General features: G+C 35.3%; 1 protein-coding gene across 1 annotated transcript; it reads left to right on the top strand.

Moving 5' to 3' along the window:
* Positions 1-632: 632 nt before the first annotated feature.
* On the top strand, positions 633-17,502 carry LOC124644671 (zinc finger protein 14 homolog). The gene is made up of 11 exons (XM_047184174.1): positions 633-844; positions 1,807-1,941; positions 2,283-2,900; positions 3,322-3,449; positions 4,295-4,369; positions 9,587-9,716; positions 10,870-11,061; positions 11,462-11,587; positions 12,074-12,175; positions 13,159-13,254; positions 17,393-17,502. The coding sequence occupies exons 1-11, from the start codon at positions 704-706 to the stop codon at positions 17,441-17,443; spliced, it is 1,794 nt and encodes a 597-aa protein (XP_047040130.1). The 5' UTR covers positions 633-703; the 3' UTR covers positions 17,444-17,502.
* Positions 17,503-17,582: the final 80 nt, after the last annotated feature.

Genomic DNA, 17,582 nt, shown 5'->3' with positions numbered 1-17,582 from the left:
CATCCTGTTGGTGTGAATATTATTGACTCAATTCGGACTATTGTTAATTCTTTATTTACTCACTTTTATTTTTTTGATGGGAAATCATCAAATGAGTCTTCCCGCAGCGGGTGCAGCATGAGGTAGTGACAGAGTCTTAATAACTAAAACCCACTATGTCCCTTCTTAAGCCCTTTATGTATCAGCTCCGCGGTAACTTGCGCGAACAATCTCGCAGTCCTGGCAGGCTTTGGCCCTGGTGGGCAATACTGGGGTAAGACACACCTCACAGTAAAACCTCGCGTGCTCTTGCCTATGTCATCTCTGGTGGACAAGTGGGGATATTAGTTAACAAAATAATAAGTTCTTTATTTACAAGAATGAACTTGCTGCCAAAAGAATCACCCTACGAAGGGCTGTCTCGAGAGCCTACCCCATCACTGCCACCGCACTTTTAAATGCCGTGCCTAATATAACAAGTAGACACTACGCAAAAAAAAACGAGGAAGCAATCTCGAACCCACTTCAGAAAAAGGCGCATTTTGTCTTGAGCTTATACCATTATGGTAGAATCTAAATATACAGAAAGAGTACAAAAAATTGGCAACAAAAATATGCCAAAACTTTGACACTTGACATTAACAGACTGACATTCCATTGTTTATTTATTTATTTCTACACATACACGATTTCTTTTTAATATTAGGCAAAGTAATGAATTAAAATGTCTTTAATAATGCTTAAAAATGAATTTAACGAAGACATACTAGCCTGCAGAGCGTGTCTGGCAACGGATAGGAAGTTATACAGCACATATCGGGATGATATTCTCTTAAAGGCCTATAAGAATCTTATTGGCAGCGAAGTAAGTATAATAAACCTCTTTATATTAAGTTTTGTGGTCAAGCTTCTTGCAGATAAAGTACACACTTGGGTCAGTGGGTCGTCTTAGTGGAAAGTAAAGAAATTTCATTTAACTTGGTTCAGTAATTTTGGTATGAAAGCCATACAGGAAAAGTTTCTTTCGCATTCATAAGCTTTCGCTCGCGGTTCCACCCGCTTCTCTTGTACCTACTTATGTAGCTGTACTAAAATGTAGCTGTCTCAACTGTGAAATAATTTTTCAAATAGGTTCTGCAGTTTCAGAGCCTCTAGAGTACAAACAAACAAAAAAGTTCCCTCTTTATTCATATCATATCATTTATTGCATTCCATTTGGTGGAAAATATAAAATAATAGAGGTAGTCACAATTATGGACCCTGATGGGCACAGCAAAATAGTTAGAAGAGAAGAAGGCGTTTAATGCAGTATAGTAGTAGTGTATTATTATAAAGTCGTGGTGGCCTAGTGGGTAAAGGACCAACCTCTCAAGTATGAGGGCGCGGGTTCGATCCCAGGTCAGGCAAGTACCGATGCAACTTTTCTAAGTTTGTATGTACTTTCTAAGTATATCTTAGACACCAATGACTGTGTTTCGGATGGCACGTTAAACTGTAGGTCCCGGCTGTCATTGAACATCCTTGGCAGTCGTTACGGGTAGTCAGAAGCCAGTAAATCTGACACCAGTCTAACCAAGGGGTATCGGGTTGCCCGGGTAACTGGGTTGAGGAGGTCAGATAGGCAGTCACTTCTTGTAAAGCACTGGTACTCAGCTGAATCCGGTTAGACTGGAAGCCGACCCCAACATGATTGGAAAAAAGGCTTGGAGGATGAGTAGTAGTGTATTATTAAAGTATTTATTTATATTATAATATTACGCATATTTTAGTTTAGCATAACTTATTATGTTAGTATAGACAAATACAAATGTTTCTATTATCTTCCAGGTATATCCTTACGATACTCTACCGCAATACATTTGCAACTATTGCTGTATACTATTACTGAAATATAACACATTCCGAGATGATTGTCAGAGAGCCACTCGCTATTTAGAAAATGCTAGAATTAACGGTACTGTTGTAAGTATAATTTATTTACTTGTATTGTAAACTAGCTTTGACTAGTGGTTTCACTTGCATCCTGTGGGAAATACTTCACACACCCAGTTAATTAAATAAGTTGCTAAATTACCTGATATCGAGAACTACAGAAGTGATTAAAAAACTTATTTTAGTGTCAGCCTTTTTATCATGGAAGGCATTATAAGTTTTATCCAAGTCACAGGCACAGAGTAGCTTTCAATGGATGTAAGCTGACAGAAGCTAGTATTAACTATATAAGGCATCCTTAGAATTAAATAGCTTGACTACATAGATTCACTACTCTTTTAGTTAATCAAATTTTAATGTGTTTTTTACAGATAACTCAAGAATATTTAACCAACTTCAAACCACAAGTACAATACAAAAAAACAAGAACAAAGCATATAAACTTTTATAACAACAATTATATTGAGAATGATACAAACTTTATAACAGACAATACCAATGACAGTTACAATAATGACTACACATCTTTGGATGCAGAAAATAGTCAAATGGACACTCAAAACATTGAAATTAAAGAAGAAATTAATATACCTACAACAGACACAGAATTTCAAAATAAAACTATAGATGAGAAAAAATCATCTTTAGAGACAGAAAATAGTCAAATGGACACTCAGAAAATTGAAATTAAAAATGAAATCAATACACTCATAAAAGAAGACATAGAATTACAAAATAAAAATACTGAAAACTCCAAAAAAAATAAGAAAAAAGGCAAATATTTTGAAACAAAAGACAATATGGACAATTTTGAAAATTCATTCAATGTTGAAATAGTTATTTTAAGTAGAGAACAACAATTTAAAGATGTTTTAGAGAGAAAGAATAGTACTAATTATTTGCAAAGCCCTTATAAATGTGAACATTGTTACAAAGGGTACATGTCTGAAGATATTTTGAAAATACATGTGCTTTCTCAACATGCTAAAGTAAGTCATCATCATTTATACAGATTTTAGTTTAGACAACTATGTTGGGGTCGGCTTCCAGTCTAACTGGATGCAGCTGAGTACCAGTGTGTTTAGAGCGCCTGCCTATCTGACCTCCTCAACCCAGTTACCCGGGCAACCCAATACCCCTTGGTTAGACTGGTGTCAGACTTACTGGCTTCTGACTACCTGTAACAACTGCCAAGGATGTTCAATGACAGCCAAGACCCATGGGTTATTGGTGTCCAAGGTATTCATAGAAAGTACATACAAACTTAGAAAAGTTGCATTGGCACTTGCCCGACCTGGAATCGAACCCGCGCCCTCATACTTGAGAGGTTGGTTCTTTACCCACTAGGCCACCACGACTTCCTAATGATGATTGATTTATGATGATGCTACATAATATATTATATTTCAGAGTCGAGGCGACATAGTATGTGAATTTTGTAAATTCCGTTACAAAGATAGGAGAGGGCTAAACCATCATTTGAAAACACATAGATTGAAGTTTATTTGCAAGCAGTGTGCTTATGTATCTAGGACTACGTAAGTACGTTATATATCCTGATGATGATGATGATGTCTTCCTAGCCGATTAGCTGCTACGGCGGCTGTTCTCATGTAAGGAGATTAGCCAACTGCGCAGGACATGTTATAGTGCACAAGCATTTGCGCAGACACAGGTGCACTCCCTATTCCTTCACTCTCATAACCCGATGGGACGGCAATCCGACACGACCGGAAAGAGATCAGGCGCAGGACCGACATTGACGTGCTCTCCGATGCACGGGTGAATCAGTCACCAACTTCCAGGCTTCGGGCTGCTTTGTGAAAGTCTTCTAAAACCCACAAAGCGATTTCGGCCCGACTCGGGAATCGAACCCGAGACCTCGTGCTCAGCAGCCACACTTGCGACAACTAGACCAACGAGGCATATATATATATCCTAATATATTTTATACATACAAAAGTGCCTTTCCACCCATGTCCCGAGAGCACTGCTTCCCGCACGTGGGTAGATGGTAGCCTATGGCTTTTGTAAGAAGTCTAGTCTATCTGTGTACTAAAAAAAATATTGATTCAGTAGTTTTGGCGTGACAGACAGGCAGTTACTTTCGCATTTATAATTGTTTTTATTTCATCTAATATTTCTATTAAAATAAAAAGTTTTGTAGAAACTTTGTCACTTCTTTTTTAACCTGAGAGGGTGAATTAGGCCATCCGTACAAACCGACTTCCCAAAAAAGTAGAGGTTGGTTCTCAATACGTTAGGATCTTTTGGCAATATTTAATTTATCGATTTTTTAAATCCCACAACCTGTGCTCTTGTAGTTTTTATGAAATTGTGTTGAGTGAGTGTGTCAATGAGTGTTTTTTTTTATCATTTTCAGTTTCAATGCAAAGGAACATTTTAAAATGCACGTTGGACAAGTTCATCAATGCAGTCACTGCGGGAAATCTCATGAGTAGGTATAAATTTTTATAGCTTGAACTATACTACATTTGAGTAGGTATTTTCGTCACAACACAACTGTCTATTAGGGCATTTTTCGTCACACTACAAAAAGTGTGAGAGGGCGCTGCGCGCAAAAAGTAAACAAGTAGCTCCGTACACTAAATTCAATAAAAAATGAATTAATGAATATTTCGCAAAGAAACAGTATTTAAGTGAAAGTATATGTGACATAAAGTGTGTGTTATTGAAGAAGTTGAGGAATATCCAAGAAAAACCACAAAAACTGTTCAAAAACGTTCAGAAAAAAAAACGGCGACTAAATTCAAAAAATACTGCAAAAAGTGATAAAAAATCTACTGGAAAAGCAACATCCCATAACAAATAGGAGGAAAAAACCTGAAAGGTACCAAATTAAACGCGATATTGATAGATAATTACTAATTACTAATTTACAAAAATCTACGAAGTCATCCTCGACTTATCTTGATTCCACGCCATCTATCTCCAACAGTTAGAACTACTAATACCAACGCCATCGATCGCCAACAGTTAGAACTACTAACACCAAACTCAATATTCAACCTGTAGTACCATTACTACATACTAGAGGTCACTACCAGTAGTTTTGACAAATCATTATTTTATTTAAAAACTGAGATGGCTCCCACACCATTATGCGCAGGATGTCAACAAAAAGTACCTATCAGAGAAAATCTCACCTGTTCACTATGTATGTGTAGATACGACCTGAAGTGTGCTGGTATCCAGAAAGACTATTATACAAAAGAAATGACCCTGGAACTTAGAAAATTATGGAAATGCCAGACCTGCATATGCAAAATACCAAAGACAGGAAACACTGATACCCCTATACGTTCCCCGAGAGCACCTGACTATACCCAACATGTAACCACAAATCCAGAAAATAATACCACCATGAGAAAAACAACAACATCTACGAACAACGAAACTATATGCTCTGACGACCTGAGCTTCTTGGGTGACACCTTGAGAACGCAAGAAAACGTAGAAATCTTAAATAATGTCACTATACAAAGCCTAAGTGAATTAATAATACTGCGTTTAAAAGAAAATAACAAGTCTATCATAGAAGAACTGCAAAGTACAATACAGACTGAAATAAAAAAAGCCATTACTGAATTAAGAGAGGATTTTAATAACAAAACAAATTATTTAACAGTACAAAACAACGATAGAAAAGAAGAAATAGAAAGTATTAATAATAAAATAGAAGAATTACGCATCGAAAATGAAAACTTAAAAAAGGAATTAAAAGAACTGTCAATACAGATACCTCGAACTCCAAATAATCCTGATAACAATGATAAAAAAATTGTGCTCTATGGCCTCGCAGAATATTACAAAGAGCCTGAAAGCGAACTTCACAATCGGCTTATAGAACTGTTTCGCGATATTGTAAACGTGGACCTATCCGGCTACATAGAACACATGTACAGAGTAGGCAGAAAAGCCGTAAAGAACCGACCTCTAGTTATCGAATTGCTCAGTAAAAGAATGACTAAGTATTTAATCAATAACAGCGAGTGCTTTCAAGGAACTGGATTATTTATATCCGAATTTCTAGATGCAAATGCACGAAAAGAGAGAGCTCAAATGAGAGACAAACTTATTCAAGCTAGAAAAAACGGCCTACATGCAATCATTAGAAACAATAAATTATTTATAGAAGGTAAACAAGTAATTATAGAACAAAACAACTACAAAAATCAACAAAGCAATAATTCGATACACCACGAAAAGAAAATAATTCCTACAAGCAACACGGATTCACATTCACAAATAAATATACCGGATGAAACCAAGAACTATTCCTTTCGCAAACAAAAGCCCAACATATAATATACTATTCCAAAACATTCAGAGTCTCAACAATAAATTGGATATATTTGAAGCTTTTATTACTGAAAACCCATCATACAAGGTAATAGGTATCTCAGAAACCTGGCTTACACAAGACAAGTTGGAATTAATTCAACTTAGCGGATATAAATTTGCAGCATCTTACTGTCGCAGCACTCGAATGGGCGGCGGAGTCTGTATCTTGGTTCAAGACCACATAGACTGCATACATAGAACTGATATTACAAACATGTCCAGAGAATATGTAATAGAGGTGTGTGCTACTGAATTAACTAAAGAAAAATTACTTATAATATCAATGTATTGGAATAAAAGAGAAGAAGATACCTTTTATCAACAATTAAAACTAATTCTTAAGCATATAAACCTCAAATACTCTAAACTAAATGTAATTATAGGAGGTGATTTTAATATTAACATTTTATGTGAAAATCAAAAATCAAACCAATTTTTAAACATAATGCAGGAACACAAACTAACACAGCACATTAAAATTCCAACACGCATCACACCATCTACAAAAACATGCTTAGACCTAATATTTACTAATTTCGAAAATAAAGATATGTACACAACAGTAGAAGAACTAGGGTTTTCTGATCACAACAGTACTATTTTACACATAAATTTACCTCAAAAACCCAACCAAACTATCTGGTTTAAACATCAAAGGCGATATAACGATAAAAATATGCAGAAATTTAAATCTAAATTACAAGAAATTAATTGGAATGATATTATTAAACCCGAAAAAGATATAAATGCAAATTATGAAGCGCTAAATAATATATTAACTAATATTCTAAACCAATGTATACCGTTACAAAAAACTAAATTAAAAACTAATTTTAAAAAGTATTGGCTCTCCAAAGGTATAAAAAACTCCTGCAAAAGCAAAAGATTGCTTAAAATACTTATATTAAAAACAAAAAACCCCATACTTACCAAATATTACAAAAAATACGAAAAAATATTAAAGAAGACTGTTGTAATTGCAAAAAAACTGTATTTTAAAAACAAAATGATAAACTCAAAAAACAAGGTAAAAACAATGTGGACTATTATAAATGAACGGACTAATAAGAAAATAAAGAGGGAAAAATGTAACATTAACCTACAAACGAATAAAAGCCTAACTTCAGACCCTAAGGAGGTAGCAAATATCTTTAATAATTTCTTTGCCTCTATTGGCACAACCAGCACAAACAACAAAGACTGCAAGCCAAAAGGAATCCCACTGACAACGACAATAGAAAATTCCATCTTTCTGAGTCCAGTGGATCCTTACGAGGTAAACAGGTTACTAAAAAACTTAAAAAACAAATCAAGCTATGGTGTTGACGGACTACCCCCCACCTTATTAAGACTATGCGCGGATGAACTAACTGTCCCATTTTACAATCTAATCAACCAATCTTTTGAAGAAGGTGCTTTTCCTAATCTTTTAAAAAAAGCCCTTATTAAACCCATATATAAGAAAAACACAAAAACTGACCCGAATAACTACCGCCCAATAGCCTTATTACCAACAGCATCAAAGTTATTTGAAAAAGCAATGTGCAACCGAGTTTACGCGTTCTGTGAAAAACATAATATATTTAACGACTGTCAAAATGGTTTTAGGAAAAATCGATCCACCATTTTGGCCGTCTACAAGTACATACAAGAGGCTCTCAATATTATTAACAATAAGAAATATGCTATAGGATTGTTGCTTGATATGACAAAAGCCTACGACAAAGTGCAATTTGACATACTATTGAATAAATTATATGACATAGGAATTCGAGGTAAATGCCATGAATGGTTCACATCTTATTTACAGCACAGAGAACAATTAGTGGAAATAGAATACTCTAATCATAGAACTAACGAAATAGAGCTCTTTCGGTCTGACAATATACCAATAAATGCTTCAATACCGCAAGGAAGCGTTATAGGATGTTTTCTATTTCTTGTATACATCAATGACCTTCCTAATCATATAAACGAGCCTTGTGTCTTATTCGCGGATGACATATCCATACTAGCCTCATGCGAAAATAATATTAATCTAAATAGTAAATTAAACTCTATACTGAATACTACAACAAATTGGATGACACAACATAATCTTGAAATAAACTTTAGTAAAACAAAAATAATAACCTTCCATCCCCGCCAAAAAATGCCCATAAATATTAACTACAGCTTTGAAAACACAAAAATAGAAATAGTTAATAAATTCACCCTCCTAGGATTGGATATAGATAGAGAAATAAATTGGAAACCTCACATCAATAAACTGAAAGCCAAATTGTCCAAATTCTCCTATGCACTCCGTGAGATCAAAAGAACTACAGATCTTAAAACAGCACTAGTCACCTACTACGCATATGGCTACGCGTGGCTTAAATACGGTGTAATCTTATGGGGAAATAGTACAGATGCGCCAACACTACTCACCATACAGAAAAAACTTATCAGGATTTTAGTAAACATCGAAGATACTGATAGCTGCAAACCGCATTTCAAAGAACTAAAGATCCTTACACTACCCTGCCTATATATCTTTGAAATATGTAAATTTGTACGCAACCACCCAGAATTCTACACCAAAAGACAAGAAATACAAAATAAAATTTCTCTGAGACATAAAAATAGATTAAACTTACCTACATCACGACTAAAAATGCATTCTTCTAGTACCTATGTTATGTCAATAAAACTATACAATAAATTACCTGATGAAATAAGGAATATAAGTAAATACAGTAGCTTCATAAATAAACTAAAAATATTTCTATTGAATAAAGTATATTATAGCATAAATGAATATTTAACTGACAAATTATAAATAAATATTATAAAATGTAAGAAAATAATGTACCTACCTAGTGCAATAAGTTCAATTTTTATTTTAATTTATTTTATTTTATTTTATTTTACTTTAATTATATAATAGATGTACACTTTGTAAATATTTTAAACAATTTCAATAATTATAAATAATTAAGTATTTCTAAACTAAGATTAATAATAAATGTTTTAAAAAATGTTATAAATATTTAGTTTAAGGCCTTAGTTTGTATATTTTAAAATTGCTGTGCCCAAACAGGGTCCATAATTGTTACTTTTACCTGTAAGACTAAAACATCTATGTACAAACATTGTGGAAAGCAAATAAATGAATATGAATATGAATATGAAAGTGTGTCAGAGCGTTTTTGGACACATCTCAAATGTGCAGTCACGGCATAAATGTTTTAGGGCGTTTTTCGTCACGACAAAGTATTTTTTTTCCTTATAGCTACTGTGGCGTCTATATTTATCCATAATTTCACAGGAAACTGTCGAGCCACTTATCTCACGTACGCCTAAATCACCCGTCTTCACTCGTTTGGTGCCACATATGCGCGCAGGCGTGTGTCGGCGAGTTCGGACTCAACGCGCATATGAAGAAAGCTCATAGACATGTATGTATGTCCATATTATTATATACTCCATTTGAGTAGACACTAAACTAGAACTAAACAATCCGCTCCGCTCCATCCTGCTCCTTGCCGATTCGCCCCACCCTGCTTCTTACTGGTCCGCCCCACCCTACTCCACCCGCTCCTTACCGGTCCGCCCCTGTCCTGTCTAAAAATTGTCTGTTTAAAACATTCCGCTCCTCACCGGTTCGCCCCACCTTGCCCCAACCCGCTTCTTACCGGTTCGCCCCACCCTGCTCCACCGTACTCCGCTTTGCGTCATTAGAACCGCAGCCTTTATCCCAAGCTTAAGGTGAAAGCTTCTTGCATACGACAGTTTATCAAAATTGGCACAGTCAAAACATTCGCCCTTATAGTGTTAGTTTGATAGACCATTTAATACATTGGCACAAATGTATACCTTTTAATTTTCATATGCTACCCACTCGTGTTTGCACAGTGGGGATGAGTATGATAGCGCGTTTACATGCCTATGTGTTAATACAGCATAACAGATTTCACTAAAATTTGTTCAGTAATTTGTGTGTGAAATAGTAATTACACACACACATACACACACACGCTCACTCTCTCACATGATGATGATGTCTTCCTAGCCGATAATCGGCTACGGCGGCTGTTCTCATGTAAGGAGATCAGCCAACTGCGCAGGACATATTATAGTGCACAAGCATTTGCGCAGACACAGGTGCACTCCCTACTCCTTCACTCTCATAGCCCGATGGGACGGCAATCCGACACGACCGGAAAGAGATCAGGCGCAGAACCGACATTGACGTGCTCTCCGATGCACGGGTGAATCAATCACCAACTTCCAAGCTTCGGGCTGCTTTGTGAAAGTCTTCTAAAACCCACAAAGCGATTTCGCCCGACTCGGGAATCGAACCCGAGACACACACACACACTCACACATTTGCCCTTTGTAATATGAAATTAATCTTTTATTCATACTAGCTGCGATAGGTTTTAGCAAACCAAATCTTAACAAAATTTTTCCAGCTACTTGTGCGTGAAGCAGTTAGAAACACACACACACACACACACACACACACAGATACTGTTTTGTCTGTATAATATTAGTGTGATAGACCATTTAATATACATACTTACATAAATTCACATATGCTACCCACAGTTCCCCCTCCCCATATCATGCGCCACATGTGAGTCACACTTTGTATCCGACACAGCGCTCACGCGTCACTCGAGCGTTAGCCGCTGCAGCGAGCACTCGTGTGTTCACTGCGGAGAGGGGTATGATGATGCGGTGGCTTTGAGAGAACATTTGTTGGTGCATCAGAGTGAACGGGTTTTTAAGTGTGAGAAGGTTTGTGTGTTATTAATTAATTTTTGAAAATTGCTTCACATTAATTACTGCGTATGGATAAAAAAATAGCTTTGTTCTGTGAATGGATTAACTGACATAAGACTGGAAGAATTTATAAAATAGGACTAGCTGTTTACGAGATGACAGGCATTAAAATAAACAAATTCTTTAACTTTATAACATTGGTAATTATTCTTCTGATGAGAAAATTACTCTTCTGTCTGCTATACTTTGATGCCAAAACTACTGGACTGGGTACACAAATAGTCTAGTCTAAATAGTATCAGTATGGACATCGGCTACTTTTTAACTGTTTTCGGGCAAGTAAATACCTCTGAAAGTAGATGAAAAACCACTGGGCAGAAGCTAGTAATTAATATATTTTGTACTATTTTTTCAGTGTGACAAGACATTTAAACGAGAAAATTTATACAGCGCTCATTATAAACGTATACATATACAAGATAAATCTTTGGAAAAGAAAGAAAAACCATGGATCTGTGAAGTGTGTGGGAAAACTCTACCAGTGAGTAATCTGCCTAGCCTTTACCAACTATGTTGGGGTCGGTTTCCAGTCTAACCGCATGCAGCTGAGTACCAGTGTGTCACAAGGAGCGACTGCCTATCTGACCTCCTCAACCCAGTTACCAGGTAGTAACAAGATACCTCTTGGTAAGCAACACACGGTCAATCCGCGGATGGGTGACCATCTTGTGATGACGAATTCTTCCTTGTTTCGGAGTGGTCCCGGCTGTCATTTGAACATCTTTGGCAGTCAGAAGCCAGAAAGTCTGACAACCAGTCTCATCTCAGTCCTAAACTAGTCAGAAAATGTAACTTTACTAGAAATATTGACCACTAGGATAAATTGCTAGCAAAATTAATGCAGCAGAAATATTTTATTTTTGCATCATCATTTTTTTTAAGTGTTTTAATTTTTTATTAAAATATAAATGCAACTAAATAAAATACAGATTTTCTTACAATATATATTTTTTATCGTTTTTTTCAGAATAAATCCTTACTACTTTACCACCAAAGGAACCACACGGGAGAGAAACCGTATCGCTGTACTCAATGTACCAAGAGTTTTACTATGAAGAAACTATTGCAGGTAAAATACTGAAATTGTATAAAAATCACAATCTCTGGTGAACCGCATCAAACTCAAAATAATTTATTCCAACTTAGCTGCTAAACAGCACTTTTTGAAAGTCAAAATTTACAAAACACAGCCCCCAAAACAGCCAGCCTTCACTTCCTATGTGTATGCATACTAATAATTGTATAGCTGAAGTTTACTTGAACGCGCTAATCTCAGGAACTTTTATTTTTTTTACGTGTTGGGAAAAAAACACTATCCGTAGTAATGGTATACACTATAGTCGTGGTAGCCTAGTGGGTAAAGAACCAACCTCTCAAGTATGAGGGCGCGGGTTCGATTCCAGGTCAGGCAAGTACCAATGCAACTTTTCTAAGTTTGTATGTACTTTCTAAGCATATCTTAGACACCAATGGCTGATAAAAAGGTGAAGGAAAACATCTTGAGGAAACCTGGACTATAAAGTCTGAAATCAGCAACCCGCATTGAGCAAGCGTGGTGATTAATGCTCAATCCTTCTCCGTGTGAGAGGAGGCCGCAGCCCAGCAGTGGGACGATAAAAAGGCTGTAACAGTAGCAGTAGCAACGAAGGTTATATTTTATACCTCGGGGCGCGGGTAAAACCGTATCAGTGCCTACTATTTTTTTAAATGGAGTTCCAGCACAAAACAGTTTCTAATATCCTGCCCTGCCATTTCTAAGATTAGATTAGATTAGGTTACCTTAAGCAAGAATAAGAAGGTTTATTTTTTTTAATCCAAATTAATTAAGTGGAGACCACGCCTCGGCAAACGTAGTGTAGGACGTCCTCAGGCACGGTGGAGTGATGACTTGCGCAAGACGGCTGGCAGGAGCTGGATGCGAGAAGCCGAAAATCGATCTCAGTGGCGTGCACTTGGAGAGGCCTATGTCCAGCAGTGGTGCGATAGGCTGATGATGATGATGATGATGATGATGAAATTAATTAATATTTCTTCTTTCTTCAATATTTTCAGTCGCACTTACGTGTCCATACGAATGATCGCCCCTACAGTTGTAAACTGTGTCCTAAGACTTTCAAAGGACTATCAGCATTAAGAGGACACGAATATGTAAGTACTATCTTCGTCCCTCCTCCTCCGGGCCTTTTTTTCCAAAAAATTTTGGGGTCGGCTTCCAGTCTAACCGGATACAGCTAAGTATTAGCTTCGTGAGGTAACTACTTCCCACATATGGATAATAAGTAGCCTGGGACCCGATTCTCCTAATTTTACTTAAGCGTCATACGATTCACGTTCGACTCGATTCGACTGAGATCCGATCCCGACTCGATTACGATTGAAGCGTATGTGGCATTCCGCTATTTTTACTTTGAAATAAACGTTTTTATCCTTTTCTGTCATTCAATAATGAATCATTTTGTCTGCAAATGATTTACGATTGCAAAATGCTACCGTATAGACCAAAATCACCAAAATAGCAGACCAATCGCACACCAATCAAATGTCAATCGAATACGATTGGTCTTTTATTAGTAGCAGAATGCCCGATATGGTTAAAACTGCTATTGCGATCATATTGCGATTCGATTTCTATTCGATTTTGACATTATTAACTTAGGAGAATCGGGCCCCTGTATATTATTCTGATGTTTGAGCTATGTTATTGACAATTTTCATCAGAATGGGTTTGGTAGCTTTTGCGTGAAAGAGAGACAAAGTTACGCCTTAGTTCCCTTGCACGAAATTTAATAAGGAATTAATAACAGTCAAAGCAAAAACAACATAGTTGTTATATTTCCAAAAAGTTGGTGACAAGAATAGTAGGTCTCCTGGCTCCTAAACTAGGTTTAGAGCCTGTGACTTGGGAAGTTGGGAGTGATTCCTTCTTAAGTTATGTCCTAAAGGTAGATGACAATTGAAGACATGAGTGGATAAAGGTGATATGTCGCATTTTTAGAGTTTCGCTGTTCTATGCATGGATGATGATGTTATATACATACAAACAATTTTAAACCTTAAAACAACCACTTTTGTGGCTATTTTAGAAATTCACTACTTGATGAAGGTGTCATGTACACTATTATTTTTAATCAATATTGGAAGAAAGTGGTATGGGCACATAACATTTTTATAGATGCCTAAAAAGTAAAATAATTTTAAAATAATAAGTTTCTGCAATGGATGAAGGAGCTGTGGCATTTTTGCATGGCAAAATTAGTTTTAGTCGTGAAGTGGATTAGGATTGATGAATACGGTTCATATTTATATAGAGTCCTATGACGAAATGACACTATTCCAAAAAATAGATATTTAAAAAAAAAGGGGTCAGATTAATCCAAACTTTGAGGTGCCCTGTGTCATCGGAAAATATGGTAAGTACTGTGTCAGTTGAAAAAAAAGCTAATATTAAGGACCAACTAACATTTGTTAAACCGGAATATCGATATTATTATCAATCCATTCTTGGAGAAGAATAATGTTTTTCATTTATTTCTTTCTAATTTCTTAAGTAACTAGTCTCCTTCAGACTTCATTTTCTTAAATTGATTAAAATATTTCTTTGCGGAAGAAGGAGTTATGTTCAGTTTTTATTTAAAAAAAGTAGTAAAAACAATTTTTTTTCTTTAATTTCTCCCCTATTTTAAAAATACTAAACGGTTGGCGCCGCCAGACACCCTTATTGGATAAATACATCAAAGGCGTTTTGAAATATCCTAAAATGTTTCTGCCAAACTTTGAATTCAATTTTCTCGAAATTAGAATTTTGTGACATATCACCTTCATCCACTCATGTCTTCAATTTAAAACTAAGTTTCTTAATAGTAAAAAATGCTCACTAAAAGAATATGCAGTTGATGTTGTGTGCGTTCGCGCAGCGGAATGTTGTTGAATTTAAAGATTTTAATTATGCAGATAATTAGTGTATGACGTCCTATAATTGTGTATGGTAAATAAAAATTTGTGTATGCAGCCATTGTGGAGAAATTCACCAAAAACAGATTCCGCTGGGCGAACGTTGGCGAACGTTATCCTGGCGGAACTTTTTTTAATCCATAGACTTTAGAAGAAAAGAGATGTGTCCAAAAATTAGTGTGTATTTGTGTATAATTGATTATGTATGAATGAAATCAGTGCATGCATAAACTTTGGAGAAATTCAAGTTTCCGCTACGTTTGGCCATTAGCTAGTTTTCATATAAAGCGCTTACATAGAGAGCTGTAGATTTTTACATACGTTGTTTTGAATTTGTTTATATTTGTTTAAAAAACAGATTTAGAAAAAGTCGTAGGGTTTAAAAGATAAAAATATAAACGTAAAATACACTTATTAGGTCTTAGTTCTTAAAGTATGCAGTTTGGGGTCTAGATTTTCACGTTTACACAAACCTTGTAAGAGTCTCCAACATGTTACCAAGTATCAATGATGTTCCGTTAGTAATTAAAAAGTTATAGGATATTTTATCATGATATATGATGAATAGATCACTGTTTACAAAGCAGTCGAATATCACGACGTTCTAAAGGAATTGCATGGTAAAATGTATGCCAATAATTAGTTTAATCATTCAACTATTCACTTGCAAAATTTCATGTCATTAAATTCAGTAATTAAAGAAAGACAATTATAATACTGACGGAGCATCGAAAACCTACATAATCCGACCAAGTTCGGATAGCTACAAAAAAGCGGCCGTGCCATTTATGTCTAAGAAACGTTCTTAACTTGGAAGGTTAGTATAATTATTATAGTTCGGCCATTCAGAGAATGCGTTCCTGACACGTCGCGATTGAACTGACGACGTAACTACATTCATTGATTATTGATATAATAATGTTGTTTTAATGCTCCTCAATTGTTAAAACGGTAAACAACCAGCAAAAATATTTTTATCGTAACTGCAACGCCATTGCAAAGTTACGTCGTCAGTTCAATCGCGACGTGTCAGGAACGCATTCTCTGAATGGCCGAACTATAATATGGTACAGCTGCGTACACAAGCGTTAGGAAAAAATAAAACAATTGCATTTCTTGAATGAAAATTTTTTTTTTTAATAATAACGCCACTATCTACGACATTTTAGTTAAAATACATAACGTTTATTAACGTTATTTTTAATCACCTAGTTAAGTAATTTATGTAAGTAATGATAATAAAAATATTTTTGTACACGGATATTTAAATAGAGAAGTACTTGTTAATTGAAGATTTATTTTTATCGTAGATATTGGCATTATTATAAAAAAAATATTTTTCATTCAAGAAGCATTGTTTTATTTTTTCCTAACACTTGTGTACGCAACTGTGCCATATTAATAAATACTAACCTTCCAAGTTAAGAACGTTTCTTAGACATATGGCACGGCCGCTTTTTTGTAGCTATCCGAACTTGGTCGGATTATGTAGGTTTTCGATGCTCCGTCAGTATTATAATTGTCTTTCTTTAATTACTGAATTTAATGACATGAAATTTTACAAGTGAATAGTTGAATGATTAAACTAATTATTGGCATACATTTTACCATGCAATTCCTTTAGAACGTCGTGATATTCGACTGCTTTGTAAACAGTGATCTATTCATCATATATCATGATAAAATATCCTATAACTTTTTAATTACTAACGGAACATCATTGATACTTGGCAACATGTTGGAGACACTTACAAGGTTTGTGTAAACGTGAAAATCTAGACCCCAAACTGCATACTTTAAGAACTAAGACCTAATAAGTGTATTTTACGTTTATATTTTTATCTTTTAAACCCTACGACTTTTTCTAAATCTTTTTTTTAAACAAATATAAACAAATTCAAAACAACGTATGTAAAAATCTACAGCTCTCTATGTAAGCGCTTTATATGAAAACTAGCTAATGGCCAAACGTTCGCGTAGCGGAAACTTGAATTTCTCCGAAGTTAATGCATACACTGATTTCATTCATACATAATCAATTATACACAAATACACACTAATTTTTGGACACATCTCTTTTCTTCTAAAGTCTATGGATTGAAAAAAGTTCCGCCAGGACAACGTTCGCCAACGTTCGCCCAGCGGAATCTGTTTTTGGTGAATTTCTCCACAATGGCTGCATACACAAATTTTTATTTACCATACACAATTATAGGACGTCATACACTAATTATCTGCATAATTAAAATCTTTAAATTCAACAACATTCCGCTGCGCGAACGCACACGTTGATGTTGATCTAAGAATTCAAAATAATTTATATTTCTTGTTTCAGATACATACTGGACAAACGAAAATATCTTCGAAAAATAGAGTTATTAAGTGATTTCATATATTTTTATATACTTAACTGTCAGAGTTGTAGAATAAAAAATTTTGTTTACTTATCTTTGTTTCAATAATTCCCCAAAATGAAAAAAAAAATTGTTATATAAAAGAAAGTCGTGTGAGTTACACTACTTATA

This window comes from Helicoverpa zea, chromosome 30 (genome assembly GCF_022581195.2).
Source record: "Helicoverpa zea isolate HzStark_Cry1AcR chromosome 30, ilHelZeax1.1, whole genome shotgun sequence".
Taxonomy (NCBI): Eukaryota; Metazoa; Arthropoda; class Insecta; order Lepidoptera; family Noctuidae; genus Helicoverpa; species Helicoverpa zea.
Note: the sequence above shows the minus strand (reverse complement) of the source record. Positions and strands in the feature narration are given on the sequence as shown.

Excerpts from the sequence above, each read along its gene's own strand:
- LOC124644671 (XM_047184174.1), top strand. The coding sequence starts at position 704 with ATGTCTTTAATAATGCTTAAAAATGAATTTAACGAAGACATACTAGCC. Across the intron at positions 1,942-2,282 it reads CTAGAATTAACGGTACTGTT|ATAACTCAAGAATATTTAAC; the intron begins GTAAGTATAATT and ends TGTTTTTTACAG. Across the intron at positions 12,176-13,158 it reads CTATGAAGAAACTATTGCAG|TCGCACTTACGTGTCCATAC; the intron begins GTAAAATACTGA and ends CAATATTTTCAG.